This window comes from Odontesthes bonariensis, chromosome 20 (assembly GCF_027942865.1).
Source record: "Odontesthes bonariensis isolate fOdoBon6 chromosome 20, fOdoBon6.hap1, whole genome shotgun sequence".
NCBI classification, from domain to species: Eukaryota; Metazoa; Chordata; class Actinopteri; order Atheriniformes; family Atherinopsidae; genus Odontesthes; species Odontesthes bonariensis.
Genome location: NC_134525.1, coordinates 19,349,962 through 19,376,924, shown reverse-complemented (window position 1 = coordinate 19,376,924; position 26,963 = coordinate 19,349,962). Strand labels below are relative to the sequence as shown.

At 43.9% G+C, this 26,963-nt stretch overlaps 1 protein-coding gene across 1 annotated transcript in view; it reads right to left on the bottom strand.

Moving 5' to 3' along the window:
• Window positions 1–26,580, bottom strand: part of map3k22 (mitogen-activated protein kinase kinase kinase 22) — a 37,514-nt gene extending 10,934 nt beyond the window's left edge. The window contains exons 1-9 of the mRNA XM_075452735.1: window positions 26,189–26,580; window positions 17,261–17,344; window positions 16,580–16,624; window positions 9,719–9,828; window positions 8,383–8,420; window positions 3,583–3,682; window positions 2,486–2,602; window positions 2,112–2,226; window positions 520–653 (exon numbers count right to left, since the gene is read on the bottom strand). Coding sequence (XP_075308850.1) covers window positions 520–653; window positions 2,112–2,226; window positions 2,486–2,602; window positions 3,583–3,682; window positions 8,383–8,420; window positions 9,719–9,828; window positions 16,580–16,624; window positions 17,261–17,279 — 678 coding nt within the window. The 5' untranslated portion in view covers window positions 17,280–17,344; window positions 26,189–26,580. The remainder of the gene's footprint in view (window positions 1–519; window positions 654–2,111; window positions 2,227–2,485; window positions 2,603–3,582; window positions 3,683–8,382; window positions 8,421–9,718; window positions 9,829–16,579; window positions 16,625–17,260; window positions 17,345–26,188) is intronic.
• Between the last annotated feature and the right edge of the window lie 383 nt (window positions 26,581–26,963).

Here is a 26,963-nt window from a genome sequence, read left to right as displayed (position 1 = left end):
TTTGCCTCCACAATAGATCAAATTAAGTGGAAAGATAACAAAATATGCATCTATGTTAGAAAACTAAAAATGTTTATTCACCCTTTAGTTTACTGCCTTAAAAATAAAGAATTATTTGATCGGTTTTGTACTCAGCCATGACCGATATGACACAGATCCCACTCAAACATAACAGAAAGGAGCAAAGCGACCACAGAGACATCATCATAATTAGCTATTATCGGGAAATAATTAGATAAAAAAATCAAAGTATCAAGCTCTCTCCAAACTGAGCGCCTATAAGAAAAGGTGGGTCTTTAATAGAGTCTTGAAAGTTTCTGAGGTCTGAGCTGTGTACTTAGCAGTGTACCTTCATGCACTTAGCTTTTCCATTTAAATTTAACATGAAAACACACCTTCAGTAAATCCAAAAGAGTGTTTAGCCTCAAATTAGTATAGTCTATTAGTATAGTTTGTTGGGGGGGTTGTTTTGTTTTTCTAACCTCAAGTATGGCATTCATTGTGTGTATAAACTCTTACATTCTGGTGTGAGGTCTCTGGGATAAACTCCCCTTCACTGTGGATGCTGGTGTAGGAGCCCTGACGGGCGATCTGCTGCTGCTCCTCTGGGACGCTGCCTGGAGGCGGAGACGTCCGGCCTGTGTGGAGGGAACCTGGGAGAGATGCCGTATATAGAGGAGCAAAGTGAGGAAAAGAAGAACGGGGATTAAGAACAAGACGAGAAATTGAGATGTAAAGGTGAGAAAGAAAGGAGGGGGCACCAGGGAACGATGATGAACAGATGAAAACGAGGAAAAGAGGGGGAGAAAGAAAAAAAAAAAGGCGTCACTGTGTTATTCATGGATACCAGTTCAACAGAGTCACGACTACGAGAGATGATTTACTAAACCACACCGCCGCCACCTCTCACCTCTATTACTGTGACAAACGTTCAGCTGGCTGAACTGCAGCAGAGCCTGAGCACTCGTCCTTGTAACACTGAAAAGACCCACTGAAACTATCACTGGCAGAGCTGACAGCCATCCTGAGGCCGAAAGGTACCAACACGGAGAAGAATTTCCCAAATACGTTTGAAGTCAACAGTCAATAGAGGTGAAATTACAACTTTTTATTCTTCAATTTTCGCTCGTCTCTGCCGATATCCTTCACTCCATTCCCTCCCTGCTGTTATACGTCATTGAGGTACCCGAGGTCGCATCACATCTTCACTTAACCATACACTGTGACCGTTCCCCTGTCACCTCTTATCTGCCACCACTCCTTCTACTTCAATCTCAGCGTGTACACCCCCTCCCCTCCTTCACAGGATTATAGAAGGCAGGTGGAGGAACCGGAGGAAAATTCAACTCGAGTTATCTGACTTGGGACGGTGACAGCATTTGCGCGACTGCTGCTACGCGAGATGGATCGTCACTGACAGCAATCGTAGAGGGTTCTCAGCTGCAATGCAAAAATGCACTTTGTCTCCGTTCGTGTCTGGGGTTTGGGATACGACTGAAATACTGACCCTTCTGGACGGACCTGATATAAAGGACGGCAAAAGCTTCTGACATGTCAGACTCACTGTTTCACAGAGCAAAATACACCTTCAGTTAGAGTTGGATCTAAAGATTAAAACTAGAGTGATGTACTTTGTATTTCATAAACTGCCAATGTTTAGATCCACACTTTTAACAGCACAAAGATCCAACCCAGCGGACAAGAATATGCATCTGTCTTCCCAGGTTGCTTGCTGGGAGGACAGATGCTTGTCCTTGCGATGACAAAACGTCTCTCCGCTTTCACTTACTGTTCGCATTTTCTCCCCTGACCGAACACGTCTCTCATCTTTCCATTAACATTCCCCATGAGCGTCCACCATCAGTGTTGTCAAGCAGCACTGACCAGTCATCCTTGGTGGCTCAGGCAGTGAACAAGGAATCCTGGCAACAGCAGGTTTTAACTGTAACCGTCTTGGTTTTTTTGTTGTTTTATTTCTGTCCCCTCTCAGACATGAAGACAGGTACATATTTACATATAACAGCCTCTCGATGAAGCTCTAATGGGTAAAACTGCTTTGCGTGGCAGCACAAAGACGACTGTCTGTGTGTAGCCCTGCATGCTGACCTCACCTGTCGAGTGTTTGCGCACCCTCTCGGAGCCCTTGAGCAAAGACCCCTTTAAATCTCCTAGCGACCGCGATGACTTCATCTCGCTCTGTTTGTCCCTGCTGTTCACCTGTAGATACTGCGGACAAAACACACAGAAGTGGAGGAAAGAGAACAGGATCAGGGCAGGAAGTGAGGACAGCATTGCATGGTTGGAGGAGGTTTGTTTCCTCACAGATTTCAGCAAACACTGGCTGTGCTGCAGCTGACTTCATTCAATTGTCACATGGTTAAAAAAAAAAACAACAACAACAAAAACTATGACTGTGGCTTGCTGTGTGCTGACTCATATCATGGTTGACATGTTTACAACTGTGTGCACATTTTTAGGGACTCACGTGGTTGTTTTTGGGGGTCTTAAGAAGTATCCTGAGCAGCCCGTTGGTCCCAGAACTGCAGCCCAGTGTCAACACCGCCTGATCGAGTTCCTCCTGGGTCTTCAGGGGCAGCAGCAACTGAAAGGACAAGAAAACATAAAGCACATGACCTTTCACGGCCTATTGTTCCGTAAGAATGGCATGTAAATGGGCATGTAAAGCAGCAGTGTTGGGAAGATGTTAGAGGTCAGTTACTGTCAGAATTCTAATAAGTTACGTCAACGTTTGATAAAGAGATTCAAAGAAAAGCAACTAAAGAACATGATATCTGATTACTTTTTGACCATTTTTCTACTCAAAAAAAGTCCCCATCGGGCTTAAAAACCAACGTTAGATGTTGACAGCATTATCACAGCTGGTAAACGGGCTTCACGCTTCAGAGTGTCTGAGCCCCTTTCTGATTTCAGAAGGGAAATACTGTTGAATTTCCGTCACCGCTGTGCATCATTGTCCACTGAAACAGCCACTGGCCTTGCCATGAAGACTCAATAGGCAAATTATGTTCAGTTTTTTTGTGCTTAGTGCTACATGAGTGGAGCCCGACAGCATCCACAGGCAGCTTCCTCCAAGTCGTCCAACCCTGAATTCAACTGCACTTCAGTTTGGTATTTTATTGAATCACGATGAGTATGAAAATGCCAGAAGAAGGGACTGCAAAGCAACTGTAAACTGTTTTTAATCAAAAGGTTAAAATACAATTACCTTTTCCCCCCCCTCACTAAGGGATTATATTACATTTATTATGTAATATTATATTATTACTCATTGCATCATGCAACTACTTACACTGCAAACACTGTAGCTCATGCATGATGCATGGGGTTTGAAGATTTGATGAGCTATCTTAAAGAAAAGTGCTTTTCTAAGTTCCAAAAAATACTCAAAGCTTTAAAAGAATATTATTAAATCAGTCCCACAACGCAGAAGGTAGAAATCTGAAAAATCAAATCAATCAATTTCCTCTCAAATAAATGACACCCAAAATACACCAACACAGAAACAAAGTCAAGATATCTTATAGTTCTTTTTAATAGCACAGTTATCTTCAGCCCTCTTACCTCCTTCTCCATGAAGAACATGTCCATCTGCTGGCCAAAGGCCTCGGTCACTTTCTGCAGCAGCTCCTTGATCTTCAGCGGCCTCTGAAACGGGATGATTCTGGAAAAAAGGAGAAAGCCAGCAGGGTCAGAGGCCAGAGGAAGACGCTTCTGTTGTGTCTGGCGGAAGCTCTCGCCGCCTCCAGACACTGTAGAAAGTATTCAGTCACAGATGAGTATGAAAGGGCCTTTTTTTCTTGTCTGGTCACTGTGGTTATCTGACATTTGTTGGCATTGCATAACCACAAGAGAATTTATTTTTCAGACGTTTTATGATGGCGTTACTATGGCAACAAGAGGAGAAAATGGAAAGGTCAGCTGGGTCAAGGAGAGGAGTGAGCTGAACCAGCGAGATGCTCGTAGAAGATTAATCAGTGCGATGAAAACAGAGAGCACAGGAGCACTCTGATGTAAATGTGGACTATGTCAGATTTAATCTGTTGTGTACGTGTACGAGTGAGAGTGCTCACTTTGTCTGACTGTTCGAGCCTGAGCTTATCAGCTGGTGCTGCAGATAGAGTATACATGGACCCGCGTGTTTGTAAAACTCTACATGCATGAGTGTGTTTTCCAATCAGTGTGTGCATCGGTCGCTGTTTCAACAACGCCGGGCCTCTCCACTAAGCCAGCACAAAGGCAGATGGGAAACTTCCTGAGAGGAAAGGGGGGGGGGGGGAGAAAAAAAGAAAATCTGGAGCGGCAGCAAAAGCAGCAGGATGTGTGTCTTTCCCTTCTCTTTCAAAGAGTGACGGAGTGAGAGATACAGAGACGCAGAGATATTTACAGACTGTGAGAGAGAGAAAATAAAGGAGACAGCCTGAGAAAATAAAGAGAAAGAGATTCTCTCCAGTGTTTCTTCTCCTCTTTTTTTAACCTAAACATCTCCCCTCTCCCTCTGCTTTTGAAGAGTCCGCAGGCCCCCCTATCTCTTTATAGTATCCTGATTAAAGGGCTTGTTTTTATCCCATCACTTCCTCATCAGAGGCCACAGCGCTGCCTATCTTAATGACTGCTCATTGGTCCCCTCATTTGAGGAAGAGGATTCTGGGAAGAGAGAGGGTTAGCAGATCAGAGGCAAGCAGCGGCGCGGCTAAACGCTCTCCGTCTCTGTTTAGATTTAGCGATGATGTGTGTGATAAAAAAAAGGAGGGGGGGGTACGAGGATGCTGCTCCAAAAGATATGGATTTCCTTCCTCTGCAAGCGAGCAAGCATGTGGACACACACTAAGCCACAGGGGGGGAAAACACGTAGATTTGCAGAGTTTAAAGAATGCTTACACACATCCCAGCACGCCTGCTTTCTCTTTCTCCTTTCGCTTGTGAACAAAATCACAGTCACACACACACACACACACGCACACACACACACACACACACACACACACACAAACAAAGAAAAAAGGTCTGGCTCGGTTCCTTCGCGCTCTGGCAGGATACCCCGAGCCCGAGCCGGGGGGAAGAGAGAGACACTCTGCAGCTCCTATTTCCTGCCCCAAACCTTCACTGCTTGCCAATAAAAAGAGAGACCTTCCAATTTTATTCCACTGTGGACGGACATCACGATTATCCTGACTCAGGGACTCCTAATGCCTCGAGTGCGGTGGACGCGGCTCAGATATAACGTGTTATTTTACGCTGTTTCTGCGCAATTAGATTGTCTTTTTAGAGGGCCAATAAGATCTCACTAAAGTTTTCTTAATAATGAAAGGAAAGTTTTGAATTCTCTCTCTCTTTTTTTTTTTTTTTTTAAAATCATAAACGCCAACACAAGCGGGCTTTTAAGGTCAGCTGTGTCCAAGGGAAAGCTTGCTGTTTAATTTTTTTTTTAAATAACTCAGTTGCCTCTTATGAGGTTTCATTATTAGGTTTCTATTTCATTATGGCCTTTGTTCACTAACAGAGCTGAAGGTATTTGCATAAAAGCCAGTCTTGAGGCAGAGGCTAGAAAAAAAAAACCCTGAAAGCTTTTTTGTTGACGTTGTAATCGATGCCACTGTTTGGATCTTGCATTCTTAGCACTTTTTAGGTCAATATGGCAAAGGTGCCAGCAAACGATGGTTACTGCACATCCAGCAGACGTGAAAGAATGCGAGTCCAGCTGTCAGCCAGGTCTCTTGCTGCTAATGCTCCATTATATTCTCAATCTACGGTGCATGCAGTAACATTATCAGAGCTTTTCCCCTGAACACCACCGCCTGTAAGATATAAGCAGGGAGAGTAAATCAAAACTGTTAAATGGTGCGTCAGAAGATCTAAACAATGAGCTGAAAGATCCATAGAGCTGCGGAAAGTGGCAGCAGAAGGCGATCATTTTTACACTCTCACACTTGTAATGATACACTTTGTGGATAGAAAGAAATATCGATTGTAGCCCCTTTAAATTAATATTTGATTTATCCCGATGCTTCACTTGGATATCGATATTTTACTCCGAGAGCTGATAAGACTCTAAAATTAAGAGAAAGATGTCAAAGTTCGGAAGAGTGTAGCTCAGAGAAAGCTTTCTGATAGCACAACAAGAGAGGGATTTTCAAGTCTTTAAATGGTCTCCTCCGACGTGGGCTTCCTTCGCCAAGAGTGCGGTGTGATGAGAAAGAGGAGAGAACCGTGAGACGGAGAAAACAGAGGGAGGCAGAAACACAGTGAGACGGGAACATGAAAAACTTGTCTCTTCCTCAGCAGTAGCCAATTAGGACTGTGAAAAAGTGGAGAGGCCCAGTGTGATGCTGTAGTGTGCTGGAGAAATGTGCTGCTTCCCTTTTCTTCTCACTCCCGCGCGCCTGCAGCTTTCTAATCACCGAGCCAAGGTCTGTTACTTTAGTCTATATTCTAGTGAATCGAGGCAATTATTCTGGTAGGTTCTGGTCAGTTTCCCACTCGGCGTTTGTTGCGCTGCACCAGCACACACTCCGTTTCTAATTATCCTTGTGAGGAGTAATTCTGCGACTTGACAAACAAGGATTTCATCGGCTGCATTTCACATTTCATTCTTAAGAGAATTAGATGTAAACTTGAATTAAATTAGACATGTTTAGCTAGTTTGGAATAAATAAACTGTGCCATTTAGAGTCATCAGAAGGTGGCAGAAAAGCTGCACAACGATAAACTGAACAGGGTGACCAGGGTCCAAACTTACGTGAACTTAAATTAACTTCCTTATTTTAAGACTTATATCAACTTATTAGCTCATCTGCAATTGGCAGGTCAAGTGAGAGGATTTAGAAGCAAATGAGTGCGTCGTATGTTTTTCAATTCAACTGCCCTCGAGGCTGCTATGTACTCTTCTTTAACATCAGTATAAAAAGATGCTAAGAATGAGTAGATGTCAATCAGAAAGATATCATAAAAAATTTGGATTACCTACTGCTTTTCCTCTCATCTTAAAAACATGGACCGACATTGTAGAGTAGATACTGCCACAAAGCGGTGAGCTGCTCTGATCTGGCTAACTGACGTAGGTATAGATGTGGTGGACTGTGCAAGTCAAATTAGTTGGGGGTGTTTATTCATGCTCCTGTAGCCAAAGCTGAGTCCATGGCTTCCCCACCTCAGGCATCGTTCTGCTTATTATGTCATTAGCAGAGACACTGATAGGCCTTTTTAGATAAGAAAGGTTTCAAAGGTAGAGTGAAGCATAACAACATTAAGTGCAAACTTTATGGTACCGCAGTGATGAAAAGCAAATGCCTCACGTAGTTAAGTTTTTTCCATCCAGGGTATATTCTGTGTTGATGTGAACAACATGCATGTAAACAGGGGTTGGTGAATAGCTTAAATTTAACGATGCGGCATCTGAACGGTCTTTGTGCTTTGTGGGGTTTACGCCAATGAGACATTTGCAGCTAAAGAGCCAGGATGTTCAAACTGGGGAAAGCATTAAAACGACCCATATTTTAGAAAGTCAAAATATTTAAAATTTCCAAAACAGAGTCATAGTCACGGCTGAGGGATCATATCCGGTTTAAAAAACACACAGTCATCTCCATTTTGTTCTTATTTGGATTTATACGGATTTAGCAAAATTCTGCAGAATCACTGATCTGATCTTATCAAGTGTAAATCTAAAAAATGGTTACATGTCTGCGTTTATGCGTGCGGCATCTGAGTCCGAGACTAACTGCATCGTGTCAGACATTGCAACAAAGTATCTCAGGATGCAAAACTGAAGGCCAAATCTTAACGGCTCAACAAGCATCCATACATGGGAGAAGAGAGCTGCAATACCAGTCTTGGAAAAAAAAAAAAAAAAAGGATAGAACCCAAAGAAAGTCTCCTCCATTCACGAGATCTGTTATTTACACTGGGTGCTCCCACAGGATGAACAAACAGTAAAGTACCTTTCCATAGTTTCCCTGACTCTGGTCTTTCTTTTGAAGCTGGTGGGGCGAGAGAGAGCAGGAAGAAGGATGAGAAGGACACAGAGAAAGCACAAGGAAACGATGAAATATTAATTTGGGGTGTGCCTGAAAGTCTGGACACTGAACTGAAGCCCTTGGCGCACCCGCCGTCTTTTTGAGCGCTTCTCCTATCCAGCCCTCCGTGTTTTTTTCTTTCCCCTTCTCACAGCGAGTCTGAAACGCCTCGGCTAAATGTCAGAGGAGGAATTTTCCCTCTCCTTATGCCGCTCCGGCATGTAAGTGTGATTTCCTCCCTCAGACACAAAATCCAAGGCATGGCAAAGCATAACAAAAACGGATCCGAGCTACAGAGTTAAGGCTTGGACAGAAGAGTTGAAAAAACAAAACAGAGGTTCCAACATACCGTTTTTCTCTCTCATGCTCCAGCTTGACTCTTAAATCCTGTTGAGAGGAACAATAACAACAGAGGGGAGTCATGCAAGTGGAAAGTTAAAATAATTCATGGTTGTATATTGGATTTGTTGAGATGAATAAGTGAAATTGGACAAGGAACACAAGTGAGAAAAAGCATTAAAACGCTGCATGGTTTATAATACTGTTTCCGCGTGCGGCACTGAGACAACATTATCCCTCAAATCAACCCCACCGATGGCATTCTACTGCATGTATTCTGCTCAAAAGTCATTAACAAAGGGAGCAGGAATCTGGAGGAGCCTGTAAGTCTGCATGAGGTCATTGTGATAAACTAACACTGTCATCATATCAGTGCAGGAGATTGGGTGAAACGTGGGGGTTTTACCCCAGGAAAACAGCGCTCCGAGCGGAAACTCTCTCTGCTCCTCGCTGTTTGTTTACGTCTCATCATAAACACCGCTGCTTTAAGAGGACTCGCCAATTATCATTCCACGGACAGGAAACAAACGGACGGGGGAAACAACTTGTGAGAGCGACACAAGGTGACAGAGAGGACTTAAACATTGGAAACCCTGAGCGTTCTCTACGAAGAGGAATGATAAGCCGTCTGAGAGTGCGTCCCTTTGGTTTCTAATCTGCTCTCACTGAAATCAAAATCATTCAGTCACATCTGATTTACTGAAGCGAGTGGATTTTCACATTTTGATTGGCGGCGAATACAATCTCGTCTCAAATTAGCGTCAGTGGTTTAACATGGCTGAATGAGACTCAAAATAAGCAGCTTTTTGTCTCATGCTCAGCACAACCTTCACCTGACTTTAACAGCCCGCAAACTGTCTGTTCAGCAAAGTAATTACAAGACAAGAAGAGGGGCTGACGCACTTTGTCTCAACCCAGAATGACGATTTAAGGAACCACTTGATAAACTGTAATCGAGAAGGATTCGTGGCAGCTTTAAACTGAAGTGTTGTTTCAGAATCCAATGTCCTGGTTGGCTTGCTTAAACACGTGGTCCCACTGAAGTCATATGAGTCACAGTTGATTCTAAAGGTGTGCGTTTTCTTTCATGCAAATCAATCAACCAGTCGCATGTTTACGTTTCTATCCAGCTGGGTTTTTTCTTCTATAAAATGGACACTAATGTTGCCGCGTTGCACAATCTCCGGAAATGACCACAACACTCGCAGAGGCCCTATACCTAGACATATCCTGGCAAAAACACCAGCTTTTGACCATCAAATCTAAAGCCTTATAGAGGTTTGTGAGTGATTCATCTTGGCACTGTGGAGCAGACAGAGCGCAACACATGTCAGTGCGACGTGTACCTGTTTGTAGAGTAAAGTTCTGTTCTTGGGCTTGTGGCTGTTGTGCTGGGTGTAGCAGCGGCCCAGGGCTGCCAGGTCCTTCATGATGGAGTTGAGCGCCTCCTCGTCGTCTAAGGACAGAAGGTGCACAGCGGTTACAAGAAGACTCCTCAAAGGTTTGGTAAAGGAACAGAAACAGACATCTCTTTAACAGTTTTGAGCTTGCTTGACTGGACAAAGTGAGGCGCCATTGTGAGTGTTTGTTTGCATTTCGAGTGCTGTGGATGAGTTCAATCTGATCTCTTCTCATTTAGTTGGCGCCGAAAGCCTGTGTTGGCTCAGACCGGGCAGCGAGGCAACACCTGGTCTGCTACTTCCTGTGCTCATACCATCTGTGGAGTTTCCACTGATGGAAACAGTCCAGCGGTTTCTCGCTTACCTAATAAGAACAATGTATTCTTTACAAAAATCGAAAAAATACAAGTTTTCTCTGCACAACAGTGTACCGGACATCATCTTAACTGATCTTTATCACTATTTTGGCATGACTGCAGAGAGGAAATCTGATGCTGTTGATTCAGGTAGTAATGCTGACCATTCCTCAAACTCTATATTCTGCGTGCAAAAGCTGTGAAGGAGCAGAGGTGTTCAATTATGCAAGAGGTGTATCTACTGCCTGTCGCACAGGGCAATGTGGTCGCCTGGAGCTCGGATAATAAGCACTTCAATATTTCATCCCGTATCACTGTAGATACTTCAGGAACAGAATTGAGACAAAAACGGAGCCTTTTTTTTGCCAAATTCTGACTGATTCAGAGTCAAAGTAGCTGCAGGCTAGACGAGAAGAGAAAGTCAAAGACGTTTCATATTCACGAATCACACCTTATCTGTAAAATGTGTCAAGTCTAGTGCACGTCAATGCCTTAAAATTCATTCTGAAAGCCAGTTACCAGAGAGCCAAATCTCGGCGTCAGGCCACATTTCCCTTTTTCACTTCTGCACACACAAACTCACCAACACACACTCTGTGCGAGAAAACGCAGCAATCATGCAGATGAGTGTGTCACACATTACCATATCAAGAGACATTAATGGAACCAATTATCTGAGCGCGGTGCTTACGATAAAAAGAAGAGGTCGTTGACCTCAGCCCCTGCGCTGCCTCTCGGATGAATGATGAATGTACATAAAAACAGCGCACACACATTTTTTTCTTTTCCACTGGCCAGGTGTGTGCAACACAGACAGCACCTGCAGGAAATACTACATTCTTTAAAATAACTCGTATATATACATATATATATACTATAATATAATATAACTAATAATAATAATAGACCACTAGGAAAGTCTGGAGAATAGCAGCTAGGATAAAACAGAAGGCACTTGGGGTCTAAGAAGCCATTCGATCTTTTTCCCTCTAGACGCCAGCTGTTCACCGACAGAAGGTCTGTCTGGGTTCAACCCGGGGTCACATGATGCACGTTCAAACGATCAATTTACAAAATGCACCAATTACAGCTTTCTCCCTCTCACAATATTTCAATGACTACTCAAAAACCAGAGCAACGCTTTCTAAAAAAAAAAAATAAAAAAAAATCTAGAAATGTCAAGTAAAGCACTAGCAGCGATACTTCATTTATAGAGTAAATCTTTAAAGTTGGGCATGAATTCCTGAAACACTGCAGGCAAATTCCATTTACTTGCACTACTTCATATTTGCATCCAAATTCTGAACTGGCTCCTAGAAGTCAGACCATGTCCCTTTTTGCTCAACAGTGGTGGATACTGTTAAAAAAAAAGACAAGGCGCTCAATTTAAAAGTGCTTTTGTGTAGACAATCACCAGGCCCTAAGTTTATCGGCAGATTCTGATCAGCTCCTTTTACCCACAGTCCCTGAGGGGAAATATTTGACCCATATGTCAATAAGTCACATAGGCCAAGCAGGACAGAATCAACTTTGTCCGAGGCCTTTCTGTCTCAGCAGCCCGTTCTTCTGCAGGACTTGGCAACACAGCTATCTGCTAGCAAGATCACTTTATGGCTCTCATTCAACCTAGACACGTGTTTTTTTTACATTTACTTATTAGCCTATGCTCCATCTTGCCAGTGGATCTTTGAAAGGACCCAACAGTTGGGTCATTTGAAATGTTGCACAAGAGGGGGAGACATCACCAAACATGTCCCTTAGAGCCAGATATACACGCTGAAATAAATTAAACTACTATTATGTGCTTCTCAAAGTCAAGGCTGTGTCCTTGCATTTAGAAAACACAGAAGCAGTCTTAAAATACGGGCATAGGCCACCGCAAGGATCCCATCCTCAGTTACTCCCAACAAACTAAACGGTTTAAAATAGCCGTCAGCCTGGTACCTAACAGCCATTTAATGGAATACAGTACATTACAATACTGACAACTTTACTGTGCGTACAACTATGGTGAAAAGTAACAAATAACCCAAACGCATTTTGTGCCGACTCAATCTCACCTCCACCTGCACGATCTTTGGTGTGAGCAAAAGTTTGTAGATGATTGGACAACAGGGAAGGTCCTTAAAACATCACTGAATAAAGGGTTAAGCCCTTCAAAGTATCCCTGACGTAACAACTGATCTTTGGTGAGATTTTATGATGTGGCAGCCTTCGAAACGTAGCTGTGAAAGATTCATCTTCAACTTTAGATGCACCTACGGTAATAAGTTTCTCCCAGTCTGACCTTTGTGATATTCTGCTCTTTGCTTAAACTTTCGTTTTTCTGGAAAACAACCCCCCACCAACTCTCTTGGAAGAAAAAAAAAAAAAAAAAAAAAAATACAACTCTGGCCAATGAACCTCTGCTCAGGTCAACCGGCCACCATCAAGTGAGGTCCAGCCACATCAACAGCAAACCACAGAGCTGGAGGTCTTGTTTGGCTTTCCCAACATAGCAGCTGGAGCAGAGAAAGGAATAACACACAGCTCTCCCCCGAGCTGAGCAGCACACTCCCTATACTTCAGAGAAACTAAATAATGCAGAGAGATAAGAAAAGTCGCACCCATTATATCTCGGCCACAAGCGCAACTAGTGGAGTGATGACTGATATTCTAAAAATGACAGGCGGCAATTAAGGAAAATGTATTGGCCGTTTTATTAAGACAAGGCACCAAGATGACATCAAGTTCAGTACAACATGCATTTCCTGTCATGTTGAGAACCTGCCTTATTAGTACACATCATTCAGCAGCAACTTATGATTATAACTGTGGGTGTTTACTTGTAAAAATAACTTGAACTGTGAGACAGGCGAGTCGCCTCTGGTTTCTCCCTCCTTGAGCGTGATTGAGAGATAAGACACATAAACAATAAAGAAGGAAATCACACCAACATGTGTAAACAGCGCGCACACCTCCACGGGCAGAAATATAGAGTTACCTCTCTCCATCGCGCAGCAGTTAAACACTTTATGGTCCGTGCACCAGCTCAGGGAGGAAGCCTGGCTAGATATAGCGTATACAGTCATCCGTGGTGGATGACTAACTGCTAGAGCAAGCCTGTCCTCTCCGAACAGGAAGGAACTGAATCACTGTCTCTGTTCTGAATACAGAGCAAGGCAAACCACGTTATGGCTCCACATCAGGAAAATAATGGATTTTTGATTGACTCAGGACACAAGGGGAAACACTATTTTTCCATTGCCACTCTGATGAAAAGATTTGTCTATTTTCTTTTTTTCTGAAAAACGAGCAATTTATAAATATATATATATATATATATATATATATATATCTTTTTTTTATTCTTTTTTTTTGCTTCTTTTGCAGCGAATTCATTTTGCATTAATGGCCGTTGTTGATAGCTCTGGGTAAACCATAGTTAGAAAGGTTAATCACCACTTTCAGCACTCACCATTCATTCTGTAAACCAGAGACCACTAAAAGCATCTGGTACTACTGCTTGCTGAATGGATTGAATCATATTGCCAGGCTCAAAACTGATCATCAACCAGAAAAGAAATTAAGTCTTGAAAAAATAAATAAATAAATAAAGCAATCAATCGCGACAAGAACGCTTGTAAATACTACCTCCATCCTCACTCCTCATTATCACAGCCTCCCTGGTGACATGAGTTGTTTCAGTTCTGTCTCCACAGGCTCAGAGCTCCAGACTATCCTGTGCACTCGCAGTCAAGGATACAAAACAAACAGAGACATGCACGTGTGTGTGTGTGTGTGTGTTTGCGTGGCTGAGGCCTGCTCTGTAGCCTATGGATAATAGCAGTGAGGGGAGAGAGGGAGGTGTAAGGGCCAGTGAGAGTGTGAGAAATGCGTGGTGGTGCACAGAGCTGGCCTATAAATGAAGTTATTACATCACCCAGGCCTGGTCCTCGGCCTGCCAGCCAAGGCTAACCACCAGCACGGTGGAAAGCAACCAGCTCACACACCAACGTCACGTCCCTGCCGGAGTCATCCTGACAAACCGGCTTCAGAAACGTCCAGGACACCATGTCAATGTGACCAAGAATTGTTTCTGTTATGTCGACACGATGCGATACCTGCAGTTCATTTCCTGAGCTTCCCTTGGGTCTTGGGTTAAATGTGACTAGCATAAGAAAGGGGGGAATTCCAGGAAGCCAGGCAGAGTGAGCAACGTTACACAATGAAGGCCGATTGCGGGACATTGCATCATCACTCTGCTCCTTTTTTTTTTCTTCTTTTGTCTTTTTCACAGCTAATGCTGGGAACTGCGACAGTGGCAGGACACTAAATGGATCAGGAACTCCGGTATAGGACGGCTGACATGCAGATATTCACCTGTAGCTGCAGCTCAAGCTGAAGCAAGAGCGGCTACAACAGCAGTGAGCTGAAGCTGCAGGCACACAGTACTGCCTCAGGCATGTTTGGAGAATAGCTCTGGCTTTAAGAGGCTCGTTCTGCAGCCTACCACCTAATAAATAGAGTGTAGGAATCAGCAAGGCAGCGGCTGTGAGCATGAGTGAGGCAAGCTGTCTGAATGAAGACTCTGAGGGGATTTCCTGACGCAGAGAGACACATCATGGCAAAGGCATCCGGCAGGATTAGCAGCTGGAGCCAAATGTGTCCTCACTCTGTGGCAGCAGTAAGGTCCAATCTCTGACACACAAAACACACGTAGATGCACACACACCAGCTATCACAAGCTAGGCACACTGGAAACCTACATCTCTGCACTACTTGCTGTTTGCTGAAACCATGGCGCAGTCAATTTAACAGCATATGGATGTAATGTTTGAACCTTCTTGGTTAATCTTTCATGAAAACTCTGATGTGATGCAAGGTATTTTAGGCGTGTGACAATAGTTGAGCAATTAATGTTTACACAAGCTCTGTGCTGAAACTCGTTTCATTCAGTGTGTGAAGACTGGGACATTCCTTCTCTCAGCCCGAAACAGTTTACATTCCCACCACAGTGATGGAAAAGTAAGGAGCTGTGGGTTATTGGAAACTATGCTGCAACAACGATTTAATACATGTGCACATTTGCTTCTTTTTTTTTTTTTTTTTTTTTTAAAGAGAGCTATAATATTTTCCACGACTACACAGATATGTATTTCATTCGCTGGTACCGGTCGGAAAAATTCTAACGGACGCCCCTCAAAACAGAGGAAAACTTAGGTGATTAGGTGATAAGTGTCAACTGATGCCAATGCAGGTGACTCAATAGCTACAAAGTCAATTATTGCAAGCATCCCTGACACTTGGTCCGCACATACTGCATTAATAAAATACTACACATCTTTTGTGCCGTGTTCTTGTTGTACAACATACGACACACAATGAACAATGTGAATGCCCTACAGAAACTACGTGGGTACTGGATGTGCTTTGAGTCCTGTACCTCCTAACGGGCTATGCTATTGGAGGCCACTGGCGGTGGGGACTATTGAAACGCTATGCAAATACTCACAGAACTGGAAATTCTTGTACTAACACCTATTTTTGTAGATACCACAACTGAATGAATGTTATCTAAGGCAGCTTAGCATCTAAATGTTAGGAGAGTCAGGAGGTTTCTGGAAAAATAGCTGAGGTTTTCTCTGTGGTGACAGGGCAAAACACTTGTTTTTCAGGTTTCTGCAGTTGTTCGACCTTGCTTCATACCATTTGTGTGTTGCACACGGACATAGTTGAGGCACCTTTTTTAATAAATAGCACAGCAGAAAACTAAAACATAATCTCCATACAAAAATGCACTGATTGTAAATGGTAATCTGATGAGTGAACACACTGTATCCATGGAGCTTCCCTATAATACAACCAATCGTCATGTGGGACTGAATCTAAAAAACACATTTGATAAAAAAAAAAAAAATTAAAAAACTGAACAGAGCAGCTAGCCTGGCTCTATTTCCCAGCCAAGAATACATTTACTTACACCTCTATAGCTCACCTATTACTACATTTTTCCAGCTTATTTGATAATTGAAAGGTAGTCGAGGCTTAGTGTACTTCAGACTAACCTATTGCCTTTATTACCAGCTTTTATAGCTGCTAACATGCTAGCTGTTATCAGCTGCCATTGCAGTGTTTGTTTGTTTTTTTAAATTACATTTTTTTCTGTCGTTGTTGTTCTTTACTTGGCAGGTTGTCTATCTTGTTGTTTGTTTCTTTTTATTTTGGATAAAGCAATGTCAGAAACGTTAGCAGGATTTTGGCTAGGCCCAATGGCGGCAACTTGTCCCTCGTCACCAGTTGTAATGCTAAGCTAAACTGAGTTAAGCTAAGCTAAGCTGTACTAAGCTAACCATCTCGAGCCCTCGACTCCTGATTTCACTCATGTACCTCTGGATGTTCACCAATAAGCCTATTTCACACGATTCCTTTGACTTAATCGGGCCCTTGTGTTTGCCTATTGAGAGCTTACCTTGTGTGTTCCTGTGCTGTCCAGGTCCATTTTGGAGACCGTCATCTGTGGGAAAAAAAACCCACATACAATGCTTTTGGATCACACTGTGAATAGGCCCAAAATATGCAGGCTGCTCATGAATGTTGAATTTTATGGAAAGACCAAATGGCCAAAAGATATTGATCTGATATTTTGCATTTTGTTTACAAAGCATCAGGCTTAACTCTCAGCTCCTCCAGGCCTCTAGGTCTCGTACAAAATATATTGTATTGTATGGAGGAACACAATAAGTGTGTGACTACGTGACTGTTTCTTCTTCTTTTTTTTCTGTTTTTTTATTGTTGCGTGGGCAAGTTGTCTATGTGTGTGTGTGTGTGTTCACAAGCGCTCGCTCGTTTAGTTTTATGCACCTGTGGTAGGTGTGAATCCAAATAAGCACTCGGAATGTCTGATTGGCTGTTTGTGTTCAGCCTTTCAATTTTCAAAAGTGTCCAAATCAGAGTACGGTTTTCAGAATCGAGGGGTGGGGGAGTACTTCCACAAATTACCATGTAATGAAATGGTCCAACTAGGAACAGCCTTACAACACGTTTCCTCGCTCACATGTGTTATTTTTCTCTGCGCTGCTCCTGCCAGAGGAAGTGTGAGCGGTAGGTATGTTGCTGAATGTACAGACTGTATAAGCAACTTGCTACTCACCCATGTTTACTGTCATCATCAGGAAGTGACCCTGTTGAACTCGAGCACAGAGCTCAAATCCTCTCTGAAAACGAAGACTTCACCCTGAGAACGAAAAAAAAAACACAACAGGTTTTCAACATTCCCCAAACTGTTCACTTCTCCTTCAGCTAGCAGCACATAACATTTCTGCGATTGCACAAAAACAATGACAAAACAGGACGCAGGTGGCAGTATCAACACAAAGCTTTTATTTCCACATCGGCGTCCCCGCTTCTGTTATTTTTTTAATCTTTCTTGACCCTGTTCTCCTGAGACGGACATATCCTTTTTTTCTTTGAAAAGCAACAACACAACAGCCGAGAAGCTTGTAATGCAGCGTGTAAAAATGCACCGACAGCCCCACGCCTTTGAGAACCCTGATGCAGCCAGGCAGGTGTGAGTGTTGGTAGGTAAGGACCATATAGGCTTTTAAAGAACAAATACAATGCCTGCACCAAGGTGCTAAAAGAAATACCGGAAAGCTCATTTACTTATCACACAGGTGCGTTTCTCTCGTCGCGCCTAAAAGGAGAATGGAGGAGGAAATGGGGCCGTTTTGCAGATGATGCGCATTTTGCTAGCGTGGAGCAAGCCGTCGCCTCACGCTTCAGCCTGCTGATAAGTGTGCTTGCAGTCTACTTGCAGATATTTCTCACACAAATGCTGTGAGAAACATTTGCTTGCAGGATTAGAAAAAAAGAGGAACAGGAACAACAGAGAACCAGCTGCACGACCATGTGTTGATATTGTGGTCACGAGCTGATGTGTTCCACATTACAGTATCGATCGAAAGGCCCGTACTTTCTGCATGCCTCAGAAAGCCTGTGATGTGAGATGTGAGGTGATACCGCAGATGCCACAGCATCATATTATCTTTAAGATTGCAGCTTATATTAGTGATGAAAAACTTACTGAAAAATCCCCAAGTGTCTTTAAATGAGGCAGATGTCAATTAGATTTCTAAGAAAAATCTAATTATATTTTCATCTTACAGTACAGCTCACTAGTGGCTATGACTGAGTAATCTGAAAAGAAGCTGCTAATGGCTGCCTGTTGCAACACACACTCAGCACAGAATCGCAGCTACTGTTGTCGGTGGCTACAGTCTAACACACTGTAGTGTCTCAGCAGCACTGACCGAGCCAACGGTGGGTGTCAGTGCCGCTGCCGTGACGATATGTCCCGATTCAGTTTTGCAGCGAAAGAAACGCTCGTGATTAATTGTGCCATCTCATTCAAAAGGGGGAGCACGTCGCTGTCAAGGGGAGCAAGGTGACACAAAACTACAAGAACACAAACGAAACGCCAGAAAGAAAACAGAAGACACGACAGCTGAGAAGGAAAAAAAAAAAAAAAAAAAGGAGACAGCAACATCTCACAAAACAGCGTTTCACAAAATCCGGCAAAGCCAGAGAGATTTTTTGAAACAACAATGAAAGAAGAAAAAAAAAGCTACATTTAACAAAACAGAAAACGCAGTAACTGGCCACTCTTGCTGTGTTCTGTTCAAAGTTGTTGGAACTTGCACCTCCCGGCCACAGAAAACACATGATAAAATACAGTGAGAACATAACAAAAAAGAGGGGAAAAAAATGGGGATATGTGCATATTTGGAGGTATTTCAGTAGATTTTATGCGTCAAATCTGCTCGGCTATCTCCAGCGACCTGTGCACATGTGTGCAGCAGGTCTCTCTTACCCCAAATATTCAGCACAGATAAACGATTCAGCTCGTCTCCAGAGACACAGACCCGTTCACTTGCTGTTTCAGGCAGAAAACGTTTCATAAAAGCAATAAAGACAGACACGAGAGCGATTTACAGCCTGAAGGGTCGAGAGTCACGGGATGCCGGTAGAGTTTCAGGGTAACATAGTGTCTGCGCACACAAAGAAGCCAATAAAAAGCTAGTATTCACCAGTGTGAATGTGGTGGTATGGGAAGAAATGGTTCAATGGACTGTATGAAAGCAAAGTGATTTAAATATGTCACATTATGAGCATCAAACTAGATAAACTAGGATTATAAAAGGTAGCATGGTATGAAGAGCCAAATGAAATATGTAACGGCTAAGATCTGCATCAGGCTGTGCTTGTTTGCTGCCGCTGACCACACATAAAAGAGATGAGGAACAGCCACAAGACAGGTGGTCTTCCAACATCATGCCGCCCAGTCTGTTGATGCCATGCACGCACACACACACATGCACACACACATGCACGCACAGGCGGCTCAGTCCGGTGCCAGCAAGTCACCAGATGGTCCATCTGCTTCGCCCCTCTGCCCAGCATGATGCTGGGCAAGTGGTGCCCACTGATCGCCAGCCCAATTGTCCACACACCTCTCGGCGGGTGGGCAATGTGACAGTCCCGCTTGTTGGAAGATCAAATGCTAAATCGCCACCCGCTCGTGTTGCTCAGCAGCCACGCGTCCTCAGAGACCGTGCGTCTGTCCGTGTAAGACCAAACTGCAAACGCTACGCACTTCCAGGAGTGTCTTTTTTATTATTTTTTTCCAGACACCGTGACATACTTAATTGTCTAATATGGTTAAGGTTCACCAGGCGGGCAAATGTGTCACCAGCGGAGGCCTCTCATCTGTCACAACACAAAATGAGCAGCAAGAGTTAACCAAGCAAAAGCAGACGGCACAGGACGGAATTCCAGATGAGCCAGACAAAGCAGAGCCAAACTCCTGAAACCCCAACTGAATTTTTATTTTTGTTGAAATGATTGGAAGAAGATGTATATGCTTGTGAGCATGCACTTAACCTCTTTCAGCTCTTACATCACTCGCTAACCAAGTAAACAGTATGACGTCGGCCCTCATCTCCAAGGGAAACACTCCCTCTTTAGATTAGAGAACTGCTGGGTCTGCTCTCCAGCTGCCAGGTGGCCGGAGCAGTACGACCTCATGTCTGACATCATTCGCGTGGAGTCCCGGAGAAATCACCATTTCAGAGGTCAAGCTCTAAACTTTGTGTGGCTCGCCGGGTTTCCATGGTCAATCAATCGCAAATACAACAGAGGACCCACTGAGGTTTGGGGAGTGCTGCTCCCAAGAGCTCTGATTTTCATTGGAACCAACTGTGGAACATTCATTTTGACAGTTACCCACTTCTCTGACTGCTTAAAGGAAAGCCTGCTTCTTATCAGGGCCAGGGCGGCTGAAACTGCACGACTGGCCTTCAACCATTTAAAGGAGTGCTTTGACATTTTGCCGTGAGTTATATGAGAAAATAACACTGCTCTGAAATCCGTGCAGTAAATAAAGAACCAAAATGAGGGGTAGGTCAGTTTAACTTAGCTCGAGGACTGGAAATCCATCCAAATTTAACACACTCTCCTTAGCTCATTTTCCTCAAAGCTCCATTCATGCTTCTTATAAATATACACCGAAGAAACAAGCTCGTCTTGTGTCATTTTTAACAGCAAGAGTGAACAATTAATGCTGACGTGAAGCAAGCTAAAGAAAGCCCTTTCACATAGAACGAAATAGAGGTCTGTGGATCCCTGAAGTAGCGGATTTAATACATCCAAACACCAAAAGCATGACTGAAATTGTTGGCTGCAATGTGAAGTTATTTATCTATATCAGATGTCATAAGATCAGGTGACAATACCGGCTGATGGGTTGCCTCATACGCTGCAACGCAACTGACGTCATAACACTCAGTGGGCCGCCGGAATTGCAACTCAAGTCAGGAAGCGAAGGGTGATTAGTGAGCCACGGCTATTTAGGTGACTTACTCTTTTAAAAAGGTCAGCGGCGGGGGTGTCCTGTCTGCTGAACGCTGGCCAAGACTGTGGTGTGGCCACCCCACATGAGTCAGAAGGGCAACTCTGACTGATTCTGGGAAGTAAGACAATTGTGCGTCCCCTTGATCACCAAGACGTCCCCTGAAGGCTTTCTGAGCAGGGACACTCCTGAGGACTTTGTGTTATTAGGAAAGTGTGAGCAGGAGGACACGACTCCACGTGGGGGCGCGAGCACTCATTTATCTTAACCTTGGCTCCCCTTGCTTTGTCTCACAGGAGTTATTGCCGAGAGGAGGTCCAAGTTCTTCAATGTTACACAAATGAATTCTTCCTACGGCACATCAAGAGGGTTCTTCCCGTCACCTGGCACAAAATCCATGTTTTATTTCAAATAAAGGAATCTCGCTTTGGAGGTGAAGCCATTATTTATGGATTTGTACCTTCTGTTTCAACTATAAACGGGCTGTCATGCGCTCTCTGTCACGAACTCTTCATATTACAAACTACTAAGCTTCATTAAGGTTAAAACATATTATCCCTGCTGATCATCTCAGGGAAAAAAGGAGAAAAATAAAACACATGGAGGCTGCTGCAGTGCAAACCATGGATCGGTACGGGAGACAAAGGTGACTTTGAACACGGCGTGATTATTTGTCCCAGACAGGCTGGTTTTAGTACGTCAGGTATTTCCACACCAAACCAGGGTTTTGTAGAGGGGGGGGGGAGCATTGCAACCAAGGTATGAAGAAGTGCGTGAAGTGCATATCTGAGCATATAACAAGTGGAACCTGAAAGCAGACAAACCGCACAAGGTGCCACTTTTCTTAGAAAAGAAATGGAAACTGAAGCTGAAGAAGGTTGATCAACATGCATCGATGGAAGATCGAAGAAACTACTATGATTATGAAGGTCGCTTTCTGCGTCAACTTTCACATAGTGAGGGCAGAATTTAGCCTGAACAGCAAGAGTCCGCCCCGACTTGCAGTTATCTAACGGGGTAATAAATCCTTTTCTTGGCACAACTTTAACACCTCGGCACTAAATGAGCTAAATTTAAACGCCACAGCCTGACTGAGCATTGATATGATATCGGTCACTTTATGACCTCATCTTCTTCTGTTTGGTACGTTCGATAAAAAAGTATTCTGCCATGTCACCAAGCTCAGGTCATTCCAGGTGCTCAGAAAAGAAATGCACTGTACTCAAATGCACCACTGAATGCACCAGGACCCAATGAAATCCGGCACCGTTGGGTTGTGGTCGAACGGACGAGCTGCGTCACGAGGGTGCTACAAACAAATCCGTTGCAGGACACGATGTGTAACCAGACAACGCTTTGCATTTCAGCCAAATTCTTAGCAGAGCAACAATGGAGAGCTGTCATCAAATTTGCTGCAGGCGTTAACGGTAAAAGTCGGCATGCTGAACGCTACATGCATGTTGGCGATCTTTATCCAACAGCATGTTGGGAGACACTGTAAGCAGCCACAGAGCTGCCAGCTTAGCCGTTAGGTTTAATCCTGTGGTCTTACAAAAAAGGAAAAAGCACACAATATTCCTAATTGTCAATATCCTATCAACTGTATGCAGATGATTCATCTATCCTGTTCTGGAACAATGCAATTCCACGGAAACTGTGGTAGCGACAGGACAAAGTGGTATATTTACTACCCAAACTCTGTCCAGTGGTACCAGCAAAACTCCACTGTAACAGGATGTTTTTCATTGAAACCGTATGGTTCTGTTAGCTCAGAGACAAGTTGATGTGTCTGCAGTCATCATCAACCATGCAACACCGGCTAAAAATAGCCAGATTGAACGAGCTATCCTCCTGCCGTCCACAATACACCCACTCCTTGGATCACCAGGACCATATTCTCCAACCGAGAGGAATCCGTGCAATCTGTAAAGTAAGCTGTCTTTTCCATTATGAGGTGACGTGCTATTACAAGCGCATTTGCTCATTGTGTTTCTCCACCCGAATGCAGCCATGCAGAGACACAGCTCATAGACTTTAAACCCGTTTCACGAGACAGAGAGTCAGAAACAGTTGTGGTTCATCGGGGAACCAAGAAAATCTTTGAGCTTTGCCACCCGGCTACTTATCCATGAAGAGCGCATCGGTTCTGGGCCTTTTAGAGGCTGAGGGAACGTGACGGTGAAAAAAAAAAAAATAAATCAAAAATGACTCGATTCATTTCTCCCCTGCTGATTTAATCCATCTTCTCTGAAAACTGGCCTCCCTTTTTTAATTCATATATTCATACAAAATGCACGAGAGGCAGCAGGAGCATAGTTGCAATGCCTGGCCTGTGTACACACACTCGTCCTCAGTGTTATTGTATGACCCAGCCTGCCTGTGTGTCGTCTATCCAGCTGTCCTCCAGGCCTCAGGCTCCACTGCTGCTGATGGCATTGTCCTCACAGCCAGACAGGCCGTGCAGACAAAGCTCAATCGGGACAACTTCCTCTGAGTTTCTGGAGCGGCGGGGGCTGGACCTCACTGCACTTTCACAGATTAAAAAAAAAAAAAGAAAAGGTGACCGAGACCGACTCCCTTCGTCCCCTTTCACTTTGTCCCCATTCTGTTGAGCTGTAGGCTGATTTCAAAGCGTACTAAAGCCGGATTTTCTTGGCTTCCAAGCCACATTGCGACATGTTCATTACATGCGATGTTGTTACAGGTTTACTCGGAACATGAGGCGGAAATGTTCCAATGCTCGTGTAAAGCAGTAAAGAAGAACCCCATTTGAAGTAATACACCGTTTTGGATCTCTGAGCAAAACGTCTTTCATTCAAAAATGACATCTCACGCGTCGGTCTACCATAAAGACAGGACTGCTGCATAGACAGATGGTCGTCTCTCTGCCTGCTTCTCCCTTCCTTTGATCCTCTCAGGCTGCCTGTCGACCCACAGAGAACCAGTTTGTACAACAGTTCTGTTGAGAAACCACGCAGCCAGCCGCCAAAAAACCAAACTGATACATTTCAATCATAGCAATAGTTCCACACGGCAGGTGGATTGTTCAAGTTCATCGGTTTGGCGTGCGTTCAGTCACATGGTCAATGTCACCATGACTTCCATTTGGACTGAATGGTAGTTCTGAACCTGTGTACTTTTGGTCCAAGTCCTTTATTTATAAATTAGTACCAAATCAGTTCAATTTTGGTCCAAAGGCAACCCTGGACTTATAGTCACTGGCTTCACTGTGATACCACAGAAACTGTGGCCCACAATAACACAGGTTTGAAGCTTCATTGGACTGTGAAGCGTTGGTACCAATCGTCCTTCATCATTCCTCAGTTTTGGATCCCACTGTCTCATACTTGACATGTTTTTTCTCAAAGCCTCGGTTCTGGCTTAATTGTATTCAGTGTCATGGGTATTGAGATGAAAATTGGAAGAAAATCAAGCGTCCAATGCTGAAACATGGAAATATAGCAGGGAAAGAGCATTCAATCAGCAGCGAGCTATTGGTCCTCGACCACCATATGAGCACAATTATGCACGTTTCTGATTGAACGCAAGAAGACTTTACTGATTGTTTCACACTAAGATAACTCTGCGTGTGTCTCCGCATAAGTAATTCACATATTGTAATAATCAAGGTGCATCGGGCTGGTAGCCTATCTCACACTTAATGGTAAATCTTTGTCTTTTATTTTCTATTCCAAACAAGCAACAACATCTTAAAAAGGCCTTCGATAGAACATATTGAGTCACTCCATATGATTCACTGTAATCTTTGACCAGCAGCTTTCTGGTCAGTGGGCGTCTGGCAAGCCCTCAAGTTTCTGTGAATCCGGCATATGATGGCAACGGAGCCCAGGTCATGTTCACTCTCATTACAACACTCGGCTAATGAACTCGCATCGAAGCTAGTCCTGAAATTCGACAGCAAGGGTGTTAAAGAGAGTTATCGTTCCCTGTCAGGCGGCGGCTATAAGAATATAGCCTGTATGAGAGGCATCTGTAGCACATTACACATTTCTGTGCACTCTCGAACACGGAAAACACACCCCAGGACTTTCCTTATCCTGTCAACCTTTGCAACAAGTCAACCTGCGAACACAAAGTCCAGCTCTTAACTCTTCTTTCAGACCTCTTTCTTTATTGGTACCATCCAAACACAATTAAAAACTCCCTTTATCTGTCTTTGGTGGCATCTGCTGTGGGATCCAGTGCTGTTATCAGCTCCGTGGATTGTTTTGCCAGAGGCACACCAACCATATCTGTGGGTGGTTTCCACCTGACAGTTCCACTCCTGCTTTAAGGCTATTTCTGAGCCTGAGGGCCTTCCAAAGTGCTGATAAACTCATCCATCAGTTTGCTTCTCCGGTTCCGTCTTGTGAGTGCACCTCGTATTGATTTTATTAGATGAGGCCTGATTAAATTAATTTGGCACGGCTCGGTGATCTGCCACCTGAACTATACATGTGCAACGCCGCATCTTCATCGCTTATTCTTTACAACAGCATCGGCACGAACCCAGTCATTACCGACAATCAGGGACGCGGAAGACAAAAATTGTTAGTGGAAAGATGAGTCCACCTTTTAAGAAAAAAAACCTGTTTCGTCGACCACTGCGAACCACAGAGGTCACGGAGGACTTACAAAGAAAAAGGTGGACAAACCATGAATGAGTCTGCCAGCTTGCATGCAGTGATGATGACTCTTTCGAGAAATCAGACAGATCTCCAGACAAGCAGTTTATGTCTTCTGACACTTTCAGAACCACACGAAAACTGCCCTTTTGGACAGGAAACAACCTCTCAAATCGAATCTAAACTTTTCTTCCAGCAGGGAATACATTGAATCAGTTCTCCTCACACAAAAACAAACTTAAAGGGCTGACTATGGGCTTGTTCAAATTCACAATTGAAACAGTTGCACTGAAACCCACTGGAGGCCGTCCAAGTAACAGTTTCCACTTGCAAGGCCTGTCCAATAAGGCTGCTGTCAGTACGTGAACACGTCTGCGTTTTGTCAGCACATTCATTGTAGCACTGATCACACAATTAACAATAGCTCAAATTCTTTCTTTTTTTTATTGTTCAGGCATTTAATTTGCTGTAAACAGGAAACAGTGACAAATAAGTAACCAGAGGGTGGGTGGGAGTGGGGGGGGGGGGCAAGAGAAATAAATCTTACCTTGTTGTTTAAGTGTGTCCATGTTCTGGTTGTGGCTGCAGGATTTATAAAGCTGACTTGGTTTTAGGTTGTAATTTATGACCAATAAACAGCGTAAAAATCCCGACAGATGCGAGGAAAATCTTCCCAAAACAGTGAGCTGGAATCCGGAAACTGTGCTCAGTACTGTAGCGCAGAAACAACATGAACGGGCTGTACTTGGGCAGAAAAGGCTTCTCTTCTCAGAGGTGCATAGTCCAAAGCAGGAGGTCGTGCCTGCAGAGGAGAATACACTGCAGCTGCCGGCGGGATGCAGAGGAAAGTTTTTTTCCGACCTGCGCTTCGCTTGTCTCAACACACACTACAGAACTGAGGAGCTGAGTTTCTCCCCCGAGCTGCGCCTCTGATGTCAGCAACAACGTGAGCTCCAGGAAGTGGTGACGCTCTCCGGTGGTGCGTTACCAAGGCAGCGGTGTCAAAGTGGAGGGAGTGTCGCCTCCCCGTGGACACCTGGTGCTATTACAACCGTTACCTTACAAACCCATTTTCAAATCGCTGTACTCCAGGAACACTGATGGTAGTTTGAACTAAAACACTTTAACATAGAACATTTAAAATGTTGCCTCTGTTTAAACCACATTAATCACAGAGGTTCACAATCCTCTGATTGACAGTATTAAGAACACAGAGTGAAACAAGCCTTTTGTGGAGTGCCACCATTCCAATAGAGGCCTATAGGCTACATTTAACATATTTTAGGCTCTGACTATACTTTAAAATATTCTAATTTGCAGGT